At 42.6% G+C, this 14,262-nt stretch overlaps 1 protein-coding gene across 2 annotated transcripts in view; it reads left to right on the top strand.

Moving 5' to 3' along the window:
- Nucleotides 1-14,262, top strand: part of THBS4 (thrombospondin 4) — a 97,809-nt gene that overhangs the window by 32,778 nt on the left and 50,769 nt on the right. The window contains exon 1 of one of the 2 annotated variants that reach the window (XM_008975796.5): nucleotides 11,249-11,548. The exons of the other annotated variant lie outside the window; for it this stretch is intronic. Within the exon in view, the coding sequence (XP_008974044.2) occupies nucleotides 11,461-11,548 (88 nt within the window). The 5' untranslated portion in view covers nucleotides 11,249-11,460. Of the gene's footprint in view, nucleotides 1-11,248; nucleotides 11,549-14,262 lie in introns of those variants that run through there. 2 annotated transcript variants of the gene reach the window in all.

Raw genomic sequence — 14,262 nt, 5'->3', positions numbered from 1 at the left:
TTCAACTCTTGGTGGAAAGCAAAAGGGGAGCTGGTGTGTGCAAAGAGATCACATGGTGCGAGGGGAAGCAAGAGAGAAACCAAGGAGCCAGGCTCTTTCTCACAACCCATCCCATTCTAATCCATCCCACGAGAGTAAGAACTCGCTCACCTTTGTGGAAGGGCATTAACCTATTCCTGAGGAATCCATCCCCAGGATTCACACACCTGTCACTAGGGCCCACCTCCCCACACCACCGCAAAGGGGATCAAATTTCAACATGAGTTTGGGTGGGACAAACCATCTCCAAACCATAGCACCCACAAAAATAAAGATAATAATAAGGAAACCACCATGTGCCAGGCACTGGGTTAAGTGTTTATATTCATCCTCCAACTAAGAACAGTACTATTGGCTTTTCCACTCACCTGAAAACAGGTCCCATTAGCATCTTCATCTTATGAATGACCACTCTAAGGAACAGAACCATTAAATGGCTTCCCAAGGTCATACAGTCATGGAGCCAGTATTAAAGGCTGTTGCACTCCTAACCAGGACACTACCCCTTCTTGTTTTTACCGGCCACTCTCAGAAATGTTTCAAGATCATGCATCCTGGGAATCAGTTTCAGGTCCCTGAAGTCAGAAGCCCAATGCTGTTCATTGAGAGCCATGATATGTTATGCACCACCCTAGAGCTGGTTCTTAACCCATAAGGTAGCTATCATTCCCATTTCCCAGTGAGGAAAGTAAGACACCACTCCTTTATTCATCCAAGAGTGTAAGGGACTTCCCCAAGGCCACACAGCTAGTAAGTGGCTGGGCCAGGTTTCAAACCCAGGTGTGGCTCCACCGTGCTGCCTCTCCAGATCATACATAGCATTATGATTCCTTCACGGGACAGAGCTATATCATGATGTATTATGCTGGTGACCACAACCATTTTGGCAATGGCTTTCTAAAAATACAGAGAAAAAAAGCAAATACTAAAAAACTGAGTTTTTGGCTTCACATAATATGTGAAGAAGGAAGTACGTTAAATTAATTACAAGAAATGCATTCTCATGGCCTCAATTCACGTAGTGTGCCCCAGAAGCAAAGTTTTATGCATTGATCAGACATTCACTCTCCCTAAGGCAGTGCAGGCAAGTAGAAGGACACTGTGCCTAGGGTCAGAAGACCTCAGTTCGAGTCCACTTTCTGGCATTTCCTTGGGAAGGTTGTTCAATCTCCCTGACGTTCAGTTTTCTAATCTGTGCAGTGGAAATTATAACTATAGTACCTGCTGAAAAAATTGGTGCATTATAATTATAACTATGGCACTCATCTGTCCCATCTCATTGTTGTAAAGATTAAATGAGATCAAATATAAGACAAAGCTCCCTATCTGAATGAGATATTTAAATTTGGTTATTATTATGATGTGGGTTTCTAGGCAGTAAAAACTTACCATACTCTTCCACAGAAAAAGAAAAAGATGATGTGTAGATATATGTTTACTTATAATAAACATGCATATATATGCATGCATGAATATGAGTACAAGGACATATGTATTAGAACATTGTGTTGTGCAAAAGAAGATGAGAAAAACTAGTCATAATCTCGCAGAAGAAGCCCTGATAAAGTATGCTAGGGCAAGTCTGCAGGCCTCTGATTTTAGCTGCTTAACTATTGGATACACAGACAGTGTTGAAAGATTGTGTTCAAGGCACTGCAGCCCTCAGAGAACTAGCCCCAAAGCCCGTGACCCCACAAGCAACTTTAGGGAGCTGCTGTGGATGAAGTACCTGGCCCCACTGGAAAGGCACTAGAAAATGAGCTCTTTGCAGGGAGTGGTCAGGGGAACATCAAGGAAAGAAGAAGGAATCATGAATGGGGCTTAGGGCTCACTCAGGAGGAGCTCTTCCTGATAGGTGCTTTAAAGGAATCAGTGCTCAAAACCCCTGGATGTGATGAGCTCATTCATCCTTGAGGGACCTTTTGTCGCCTCTCACCTGTCCTTCTGAGGTCCTCCACACGTTCCTCTTCTCTGTTCTTATTCCAAATTCCTCTACTACATTTACTCACCCTGGATTTCTGGGTAAACTTTATTAGATTTGTTACATCTATTTTCCTTTCCCATTAGTCAATTTTTAAATGTGGTAGCCAAAATAATCAACATCACTAGTAATTATACCCATACTCAAAAACTCTTCTGGTGAAGAGGCATGGCAGAACTCCACAGGGAAATCCTATTGTGAGGATTATATAGGTCGGAAAGTCATTTTTCACTGACATGCGTGATAAAGCACATGCTACATACCAATGGAATTTAACATTCAAATGGAATAATAAACTATGTTTGCAGTATACATTTCCCTAGATCCATACATGAAATCACATTTCCATTAAACAGTTTTCAAGTCAGTGACCAATTCCCTCCTACTTCTCCTGAAATTTATATGAACCTGGGTCATTTTAATACCACTGGAAAGAAACACTATACTTAGAAGGAGATGAACAACAGATTTAATATTTTTTAGTTTGCGGTACTAGGAGGCAAGATGATAACTCTAATGCCCTGTGTGCCTCGACTCCTAGATCTGAGTAGTCAATAAGAAAGTAGGGAAGGGACTACCAGCAAGAAAAGAAGCCCACTAATATTTCCTTCTCCTTCCTTCTGTGTTTTCTTCTGCTTAATAATTGAGTCTAATATTAATGGACAAGGATTGCCAGAAAAGGCATGATCTAGAACAGGGGTCAGTAACCTTTTCTGTAAAGGACCAGAGAGTAAATATCTGAGCCCTTCGCAGGCCACATGGGCTCTGTTACAACTACTCAACTGTACCATTGTGCCACAAAAATGGACATAGCATTGCTGTATTCCAATAAAACTTTAATTATGAGCCTTGAAATTTGAATTTCACATGATTTTCACATCAGAAATATTAAATTCCAATCATTTAAAACTATAAAAATTATTCTTAGCTCACTGATCCTATAAAAACAAGCAGTGGGCCAGATTCAGCCTATAGGCTATAGTTGCCAGTCCCTGGTCTAAAACTTTTAATACATTAAGAGTATTCTTCACATTAAAACCACTGAAATTGAAGTCATTTTCTCTCTTTCTGCCCATTTACTTTTCCCTAAGACTTTAATTTTTTTCCCCACACTCTCATTCCCATTCTGATTTACCAGGACATTACTTCTCCTCTCTACCTCACATATTTGTTTAATTGCACTATAAACCTCACTGGAGAATAAAACTATTTGCCAAAGACCCACCTGTAAACACCCAGCACTGCAGCAGGCACTAACAAAGCGGAAGACACAGAACTTGTGGCCAATCATGTGGACATTGGCAATAATCCATTCCCTTCTCCTTCTTTCTTCCTGGTGGAGTCCACCTCTTATAATAGTCTGAAGAAAACAGATTGTTACTTTTCCACCTTCCTGGCAAACAAAGGGGTATGTCTGTGACCAACTCCTGGACAGTAAGACCTGAAGAGAAGTCTGTTGGGGTGCTTCTAGGAAAGGTTTTTCTCACTGGAAAAAAGAAAGCTACAAGAGCAGAATCCCCACCCTCTCCTTGTTTCCTACTTTTGGATGATATCACGTAAAGAGACAGTGTTTAGAGCTGCAGCAGCCATTTTGCAACCATGAGGGAAATCCAGGAATTGGTCCACAGGCATAACATCATTAATTCACCAAAGCACCTCCACAGCTCTCTCCCCCTGGACTTCCTGTTGTAGGCAATAATAAATCCCCAAGATGGGAATTTTGTTGCCGTTTATTACACTGACAGGCTTCATTCTTGCAAAGCTTACATTGCTAGAGGAGTGACGTGACGCATAAAATGAAAAACCCGTTACAAAAAAACAAAATATCAGGCAGGACACGGCGGCTCACACCTGTAATCCCAGCACTTTGGGAGGCCAAGGCAGGTGGACTGCTCGAGCCCAGGAGTTCAAGACCAGCCTAGGCAATATGGCAAAATCCCATTTCGACAAAAAAAAATACAAAAATTGGCCAGGCATGTAGTGGACACATGTAATCCCAGCTACTTGGGAGGCTGAGATGGATCACTTGAGGCCAGGAGGTTGAGGCTGCAGTGAGCCGAGGTCGTGCCACTGCACTCCAGCCTGGGTGACAGAGTGAGACCCTGTCTCCAAAAAAAAAAAAAGGAAGAAAAAGAAAACCTAAAATACCATAACTCCTCCCTCCTTGGCAGCTCTATTCGACCTAAATCAAAATACGTTCATATCTCTCCCACAGAGTTACTGCTCTATATATACCTTCTGCTTTACAGACAAACTTCTTAAAAGTTAATCTATCCTTAGCAGGGCACAGTAGTGCACACCTGCAATCCCAGCTACACAGGAGACTGAGGCAAGAGTATCTTTTGAACCGAGGAGTTTCAGACCAGCCTGGGCAACACAGCAAGACATCCCCACCCCACCCCACCTCCGCCACTGTCTCTAAAAACCCACCAACTTATCTACCCTTACCATCTCCACTTCCTATTCTGTCATCCTCACTCCTCAAATAGCAATACTCTGCCCTTCTTTCACCCACATTACTCCATCAAACTGCTTTCAACAGAGTCACCAGTGACTTCCGAGTTGATAAACCCAAGCACAGTTTTTAGCTCTTATCTGGCCTGACCTCTCCACACAGGTCAAAATAGTCGATACTATCCACTATGCCTCCCCCGCACCATACTTTTTTTTTTGGTTTGTTTGTTTTGAGACAGAGTCTTGATATGTCGCCCAGGATGGAATGCAATAGTGCGATCTCAGCTCACTGCAACCTCCACCTCCCGAGTTCAAGCGATTCTCCTGCCTCAGCCTCCCAAGTAGCTGGGATTACAGACGCCCACCACCATGCCCAGCTAATTTTTGTGTTTTTAATAGAGATGGGGTTTCACCATATTGGCCAGGCTGGTCTCAAACTCCTGACCTCAAGTGATCCACCCATCTCGGCCTCCCAAAGTGCTGGGATTACAGGCGTGAGCTACCATGCCCGGCCCACAAAACCATATTTTCCAGATTTTCTTTTGCATCCTTAAGTATTCATTTCTGGCTTCTCCTTCTGCTAGGCTCTTAATACTAGTGTTCCCCAGTGTTCCTGTACCCCCCTCCCCGTTTTTTCTTATTTTACACACTCTTTTTATATAGTCTCATCTGTTCACTACAGCTTTAATGAACTAATTAGAAGTAATTTGTAATTAGCAGCACTGATTTTCTTGTTGAAAGTTAACTACTAAAATCCTTCGATGTGACAGTTCTTTTAGTTAGGACAAACATGCCCCCAGGAAATGAAGTAATACTATTCATTTGCTTGCAAACCATTTTTTCCCCATAGATGAACTTCAGCCCAAATAAAATCAAACTATCCAAAATTCCCAGCTACTTGGGAGGCTGAGGCAGGATCCAAATTCATGTAATTTTCATGTATTTTGCAAGTTTGTTTTATGCCATATTAATTCATTACACTCTGCATCATATTTTCTTAGCAAATACATCTAGACACCTGGCACTCAGTAAGGGACATTCCTGGCACGATAATCATTGTTATCATTAGACATTGCAGGAACCACCATATGGATGGATAAATGTGTTGTTTAATGAAGGCAAGCAATTACTTTAAGAGATCCTAGTTGTTATAAACTCTCTCTGGACTTCAAGTTTGGTATATACGTAATTATTAAATGTATACATAATTATTAATTGTAACATGTCCTGTTCTGGCTATTTTTCTAAGGATTTTACACTTTATTTAGTAAAATATATTAAAGAGGTTAATGATAATTTTTTATAGAGACACTTAGATTGAAAATGACTGATTTTTCACACCTCTTTTCTTGCTTTACTAATCATCAGTGCCTAATTGCTAAAGCAAAATATCTTCTAAATTCTGGGGAGAAAATTCTACTTTGAATTACACACTAATCAAAAGACTCCAGCTTCATTTACAGAGCCCTTATCTGTGCTAAGTAGTTTTTGGAATAGCTTTTTTCCTGTCGCTTAAGCACCTTCCTTTATTATTAATACTAAACTAAATAGGAGTCCAAAGTCTGCCTTTCCCAGTGCTAGAGTATAAATGTCATCACATGGTAGAATGTAAATATCTTTTTTTTTTTTTTTTTTTTTTTTTTTAGACAGGGTCTTGCTCTGTGGCCCAGGCTGGAATGCAGTGGCATGATCATGGCTTTCACTGCAGTCTCAACCTCCTGGGCCCAAGCAATTCTGTCACCCCAGCCTCCCAAGTTCCTGGGGCCACAGGTGGGCACCACCATGGCTAACTAATTTTTTAATTTTTTTTTTTTGAGACAGAGTCTCGCACTGTTGCCTGGGCTGGAGTGCAGTGGTGCAATCTCAGCTCACTGCAACCTCCACCTCCCGGGTTCAAGCGATTCTCCTGCCTCAGCCTCCTGAGTAGCTAGGATTACAGGTGCCCGCCACCATGCCTGGCTAATTGTTTGTATTTTTAGTAGAGACGGGGGTTTCACCATGTTGGCCAGGCTGGTCTCGAACTCCTGACCTTGTGATCCACCGGCCTCGGCCTCCCAAAGTGCTGAGATTATAGGCGTGAGCTACTGCGCCTGGCCTGATTTTTTAATTTTTATTTTTATAGAGATGAGGTCTCACTATGTTGCCCAGGTTGGTCTCCAGCTCCTGGGCTCAAGTGATTCTCCCACCTTGGCATCCTAAGTGCTGAGATTATAAACATGAGCCACCATGCCTGGCCCCTTTATCCATCTTTTAATGTTAATAATTATATCCATTTCTGTTTCCTTCAAAAATTCAAGTGGAAAACCTGACATAAATAATGGTAACTTTATTATTATACCTATATCAATTAACACATATGTATAAAACTTCTACTTAGTTGTGCCAAATATCAGTGCACAGTATGGGTGATTTCCCCCACTTGTGAAGAATGGTGCTATAGTCACCCCACAGGAGCAGGATAGATCCCCACTCTCAAAATTGGGTTTGGATATCAAAATCAATAATGCCATCACACATGCAGCAAAGGGGTTTGAAAGGTTTATTGCTCACATAATACGTTTTTTTGGGGGAGAGTAAGATGGGCTTCCCAGCTGGTCTGAAAACTAGAGAGAACAAGAAAGGAGAATGGCTTTGGGATTCTTATTGTGGTTAGGAGTGGGGCTGTGGTGAGGGTTCCCGTACATGGGCTAGGGCTTACTGTTGGAACTTCGTGCTAGTGCCAAGGAAGGAGCACCTAGGCATTCTTATCAGTTTGCTCAGATGTGGGGCAGAGAGGAAGGGAAGTGGTGGGGCTTGAGAACTGTCTGCAGTCAAACATCAAAAATTAAGTCATACTCTGTATTACAACAATTAGAAAAGAAATAAAATGTAGTATATCAGTTCTCTATTGCTACAATATTGTTACATAACAAACAACCCCCAAACCTCAATGGTATACAAAAATAAATGTGTCCTGCTCACACATCTGGAGTCAACTAAACAGCTCTGCTGATCTTGCCTGAACTCATTCATCTGTCAGCTTGATCTTGGCTGGCTTTGCCGGGGTGGGCTGTACCCTGCTCTATGTCTCTCATCCTCCAATAGGCCAGCACAGGCATGCTATCATGGCAAAGGCAAAGGTGCAGGAGTAAAGCAGCCCAATAACACAAGCACTTTTTAAGCCTCTGCTTGTGGCACTTTTGCCAAAATCCTGTTGGCCAAGCATGTTACGTGGCCAAGCCATGAGATGTGTACACAGAAAAATAAAAGATGTGTTCACAGAAGAGCAAAGAATTGGGGCCATTTTTGTAACCTACTGCACCTATTAATGGATTACTAATATGTCACAACTCTTATCCTAGGTTACAGTATTAAGAGAAGGAAAGTCAATTCAATGATATATTTACTACTAAATGTTAGGTACTGTACTTGGAATTAGAGTTACAAAACTAAATGAGATAATCCTAAGGAGCTCACAGTTGGATACTGGGAAAAAAAATCAAACAAATTAATACATTATTAAAATAAATGAAATAAAATCCAATGTAAGTACATGAATAGATATTTTAATAAGAAGTGGCATGGAAATGAAAATAAACTCTTTTGTCTCCTTTATCATATATTTCATAGCTAATTAAATTAATTTTATTATAATCAAATTTACTGTAGCCCTGAGGACATAAAGTTTACTGAGACTCCCTAGCGAATGGCTGCATAAAAATGCAAGCCCTCTAAAAGCAAAACCAGATTGTAAATTCTGTTAGGCTAACAGAAAGTCATTTGATTCTTTTGTTTTTCCGTTACACTTAGTAGTCAACCAAAATTTATTGTGTGCCTATATGTGTGTATTAGTCAGAGTTCTCTAGAGGGACAGAACTAACAGGATAGATAGGAAGGGGGGTTTATTAAGGAGTATTGACGCACGATCACAAGATGAAGTCCCACAACAGGCCGTCTGCAAGCTGAGGAGCAAGGAAGCCAGACTGAGTCCCAACACCTCAAAGTAGGGAAGCTGACAGTGCAACCTTTAGTCTGTGGCTGAAGGCCCAACAGCCCCTGGCAAATCACTGGTGTAGGTCCAAGAGTCCGAAAGCTGAAGAACTTGGAGTCTAATGTTTGCGGGCAGGAAGCATCCAGCACAGAAAAAGATCAAGGCCAGAAGACGCAGCAAGTCTGCTCTTCCGTCTTCTCCTGCCTGCTTTATTCTAGCCACGCTGGCAGCTGATTAGATGGTGCCTACCCAGATTGAGGGTGGGTCAGCCTTTCCCAGTCCACTGACTCAGGTGTTAATCTCCTTGGGCAGCACCCTCACAGACACACACAGGAGCCATACTTTACATCCTTCAATCCAATCAAGTTGACACTCAACATTAACCATCATGATGTGCAAGCTATTTTGCTGGGAATTTGCTAGGATCGAAAATTCCTAGTTTTTTTGTTTGTTTGTTTGTTTGTTTTGGTTTTGAATCTTTAATGAGAAAAAATACTATTGTGCTCAAGAACACTGTGCGTCTGGTGTATCATTGGGTCAAGGGTTGGGGACACACATGGCAGAATTCAGAAACAGGGTAACATCAACAAAAATACACACGGTCATAAAAAGAAAAACTGGCACCTGGCACGATCAACTCTGTTTCCTCATCATTCAGCAGCATGTTGGGGATCCTGCGGCTGATGGGGAACACACGTCCAGACTCTGGGCACTGCAGGGTGCCCTCCAACACATCTACCTCCAGCAGCACGTGGTGCATTGTCCTCACCATGGAGATTCCTAGCAAATACTCTAGGTATTTTAAATAGAAGAAATTTAATACAGGGAAATGATTACATATATAGTAGAAGAACTGAGATGTCAAACAGAAGAGTGAGGCAATCCACATTTTAGCAACTGCAGTAAGTGACCTCCAATGTCATGGCTGGAGGGTGCAAATGGTGAGAAGGCAGAAGCTAGAATCATGGTGGACCCCACCTGCAAGAGTCACAAAGAAGATGCATCCATTCAGGTCACAGAGAAGTAAATACTCTAGTTTCTACCTTCTACCTTCTTATTGCTCTCTAGTCTCCCATTTTATCTAGACTGCTGACAAGCATGCAGTGGAAGGTGAGCACCAGATCTGAGAGGAAACAGGCAGTGTCTGGTGGCACACTACACAAGAACTCTCACAGGCATCCACTAGGCTTGCTTGGTGACTCATTTAAGGAGTAACCCTATTTTATGTATCAGAGTAGTCTATGGTGTGATATAGCATATTGTTTCTTTTGATGTTTGGTTTCATTTGTTCCCTGTAGGCACCTAATCACTGTTTTTTAAATTCCCCAGGAGATTCTGGTATACCCAATCAGCTGAGAACCACTGAATAGTGGCTTTCAAAATTTTGAGCATCCAAATATTGTCTTCACAGAAAATCTTAATCTCTGAAGTCTACTGTAAAAACATAGAAAGGCAAGGCTGTTCTGCTTGAAGCATAGGTTGGGAGCCTAGATTCCTCTCAAACCCAGGCCACTCCTGGGAACATGGTCTGGAGATTTGAATGTTCCCAAATCTAGTGTATCTCATTAGTTGATATGTATGCACATCCTCTGTGTCTCTCAGTGCTCTCTCATGTGTAGACATATGGTGCCCCATTCCAAAGAGTGACTGTAGAGTAATGTGGCATTAAAGGAACCCTGGATAGACCTGTATTGGACCTTACATATTAGAGAGCTCTGCAGATAGCTCACAAATCTCCAAGTCGCTAGCTGTAAATTGAGTGATAACTGGTGTCAGGTTATTTTAGCACAGTTTGGGGATAAAATGGTGCATTAATCTCCCAGTTTGTGGCTTATTAAACTTTGAAATGGAATTATTTGAGACATAAAAGAGATAGCAATACTTTGCTGGATCTTCTCCATTAGTCGAGATTGTTACAGAGGAGAAATTTTTGCCACTGTTTATCAAATATTTTTTCCTCTAGTTAATCCATATCATTCCGGGAGCTTTGCCCAGGAAAAGGACGAATTACTTGCGTTCCTCTGATCTCTTTCAAGTTCTACTCCCGTACCTTTAAACTGTCACACGGAATCTTTGGTGACAGAGGAATAGAGGTGGGCAAGCAGGGCGTTTGGAAACCATACTGAAAACGAATTATCCATAAAGCACAGATTCACCAGCCTAGAAATGGCTCTGTCTGGATGGATTCCTTGAGATGTGTTTTATTTCCATTAAAAACACAAAAACTTTCAAACTTTCACTGTGTCTCAAAATGATAGAGAAAAAAATTCAGCCTTTCAAGTATTCAAGAAAAGCTTGAAGAAATAAAAGAAACTCGCTACTCTCTGGGCCACTTTAGGAGGCAGAGCGTTCCTGGAGAACTTCAGGATTCATTCGCAAGGGAACCCAAGGTGGGCATTCAAAGCCGATCCAAAGGATATTCTTCTTTTTAGAAAACAAAAGGAGCGCAAGGAGTAGGGGACTGAAGGTGCCCAAAGCTGGTGGGTCAGTGTCACTTTCTTCCTCCCTTTCGCCCCTTTCCTCCCGCTCCTTTCTCCCCTGTGGCCCCGAGTGCCTCTGCTCAGCACCCCTTTCTCTCCAGCCCCGACTGCCCATCTTCGCTCCTACCCTCGCGCGTCGGGGCCGTGTCTACACCCACCCCAGGACCTGGTCCGTCCAGGCTCCTTCCCATCCTCACACCCGCGCCTTTCTCCCTGCGGCCCCGGCTCGCTGCTCCAGCTGCCCAGCTCTTCCCAGGACAGGGGATCCCGCCAAGGGGGCCGCCCCCGCCCCGGCCCTCCCCCGCCCGGCCGCACCATAAAGCGCCCGGCCGCTGCCGCGGAGCCCAGCAGTCAGCTCCCCAGCACCGCGCGGCGGGAACGCGAGCGCGCCCCCGACGGCAGCCCGGACGCCGAGCACGGGTCACCTGCGGCGCCGGCCCGGGCGCCGACCGAGGTTCAACGCACGGCCCGGGGACCCCCAGGCGGGGCCAACGCCGCCGTCGCTCCCGGCCTCGCGGGGAGCAGGAAGAGCCAACATGCTGGCCCCGCGCGGAGCCGCCGTCCTCCTGCTGCACCTGGTCCTGCAGCGGTGGCTAGCGGCCGGCGCCCAGGCCACCCCCCAGGGTAAGTCGGGTCGGGCCCGGGAGCGCCGGGCACCGGGTGCCCCATCTGCTGAGTGAGTGGAGGGACTTGCTCGGCCCTGTGCTCCTGGGGCCTTGCTCAGCCCCTCTCTGTCCCTCCCGGGCCCAATCAAAGCATATTGTGATTGGAGGTAGTGATTAGTCTAGAATTTTCCGAAATTCGATTATCCAATGATGAGAACAATTGCCTAAATAGTTGGGGGATGCAAAATTGTTTCAGACTATGCAAAGATGTGGGGTGGGGTTGCCTTCAAAACTTGCTACACGGTCCTAGACCTCTTAACATGTTAGGCTCTGGTGTAGGGTGAATTCCGGGTCCTGCACCCTGTGCCGGTTCCCTCCAGGCAGCCTTGCTCCCTAAATCCTTCCTCAGGCAGAGCGATGTTTGCCCAGGGTCTGCTCTTGACATCCCTGAGAAAGACGCAGAATTACTCTACTTGCCCTGCCACCTGCATTTTCTGCTCTGACTTTGCTTGAACGACAAAAAGAAAGTTTATTTCAAGGGTTGGCTTGATGTCTTAATTTCTGAGGTAAATAGGAAGGGCTGAGAAACTGGTCTTTTTCAATGAAATCAGTTCTTTGCAGCAAGATGGATGCAGCTGGAGGCCATTTTCCTAAGTGGATTAAGGCAGGAACAGAAAAGCAAATACCATGTTCTCACAAGCGGGAGCTAAACAGTGGATACATATGGACATAAAGATGGAAACAGTAGACACTGGGGACTCCAAAAGTAGGGGGGAGGGTTGGGAAAACTACCAATTGGGTACTACGTTCACTGGGTGATGTGTTCACTAGAAGCTCAAATCCCACCTTATGCAATGCACCCATGTAACAAACTTGCACATGTACCCTCTGAATCTATAATTTAAAAAGAAAAAAGAAAGAAATTGATCTTTTTCTATGAAACGGTAAAAATTCAACAAATAATGTGAAAAGATACTTGGACAATCCTCAAACCCCTTGGTGAAATGGGGTGAAATAGCCATTGGGTAGAAAGCAGTTAAACAGAATTTTTTGTAAAGACCAAAAGGAAGACATGATTTAAGCAAAGAAAGATCTTAGGACTATAACTGGCCCTAACTGGTCAGGCGTGAGCTTCATCTGTTTGAACTTGGTGCCTGGGTTGATTTATTACTGACTGTGGAAGTAAAACTGGAAGAGACGCACAACTTGAAGTAAAAGTTGTTTTTCCTCTTGTAGCCAAAGCAAAGACTGCCTATGAAGGCGTTCTCAACTTCCCTGCCTCCCGCTGCTGGAATCACACATTTAAACTGCATTTCGCCGAATAACTCATTTTCATTCCAGACCAGACAACCAGAACTGTGGTTTCAGGGGTTAGAGTACTGCTAACTTTTAGTTTGTGTTGAAATATTTGAAATGCTGTCGTCCGTGCCCCATACTTCTAGGAAGGTAAAAAAGGAAGCTTTTAAACACTTCTAAAGTCTTATTGTAATGATATTTGGCAAGTGTGAATTTATAGGTATAATTTTTTTGTGTTATATACGTTCTTGACTTTTGAACATACAGCTTTATGGTGTGCCTTAGGTATGTCTCAGACATACCTGACCATTTTATGGAGATTTGAACTCGGCCTATACAACCTAAATTATCTGGGTAATTTGGTTGCCGTAGATGATCTGATTAAGTTAAGTTTCTGATAGATTCTTTTATTGCATTATCTAGTCTGCAATTATCAGGCTTAACAGGATAATTTGATTATCTCCTTCTTCCTCTGAGCTTCATTGCTGGTCTTAAATTAGTATATATTCAATTTACATACCATGGTAGCTGCGCTCATTGGTAGCAGTAATTTCACCTCTAACAGTAGAGGGTTGTGCTTTGATCCTGGCACTTAAACGTAATAACATTAATAGAAAATGGTAGTGTCTCATTTCCTTTTCAAAACACTCTCTATGTTCATTACTAACTAATCCCATCTCTGCCTCTTGAGAGAGATGCAAATGAATCAGACGAACCATAGATTGAAATACCGCAAGTTTAGCTTGAGTTACATCATGAACCTGATCATAGTCAAAGCAAGAATCAAGAGTACTAAGAGTTTTGTTTTGAATGTAGTTCCCATACTTTAAATACATATCTCTTTTCTGAAGATGTGTTGTCCTGAATGGAACTTTAAAACATATTGCCTTATTTCCCTTTGCCCTCATTAGTGGAAATGTAAAGTTTCCAATTCTCTTGAAAATTAAAAAATCCAATTTCCCTTTTGAAATGTAGTAGGCAACAGTGTTTATGGTTTAGGGATATAGGCACTAAGAGGAGCACAGTAAATGTTCTGCTTTCCAACACATCTCATATTAATTTCATTATTGTGTAAGGACCCCTGGTACATGTGAAAAATACAGTATAGATCCAGTTTGAAGACAAATTGTCTTTTAAAAGGGGTAGATATTCTTGAGTAACTAGGTTTTTGCCTGTTTGCTTTAGAACTTTTATTCATTCTTATTACAAAAGCAATACCTGCCCATTGTAGAAAAGATAAAAGTTAGATAAGCAAAAAATAAAATAAAAGATAAGAGGAAATTTAAAACTTATATTTATGCAACCCGGGGATAGCTTCTATTAACATTAACATGTTGTTGTATTGTCTTTCATTTCAAATCTTTTTCTATGCAAAAATATATTTCAAATGGAATTACGTTATACATATAGTTTTAGAATCTTTTTTTCTTAACGTAT

The sequence above is a fragment of the Pan paniscus genome, chromosome 4, assembly GCF_029289425.2.
Source record: "Pan paniscus chromosome 4, NHGRI_mPanPan1-v2.0_pri, whole genome shotgun sequence".
Classification (NCBI taxonomy): Eukaryota; Metazoa; Chordata; class Mammalia; order Primates; family Hominidae; genus Pan; species Pan paniscus.
This window is presented reverse-complemented; position numbering and strand designations above follow the sequence as displayed.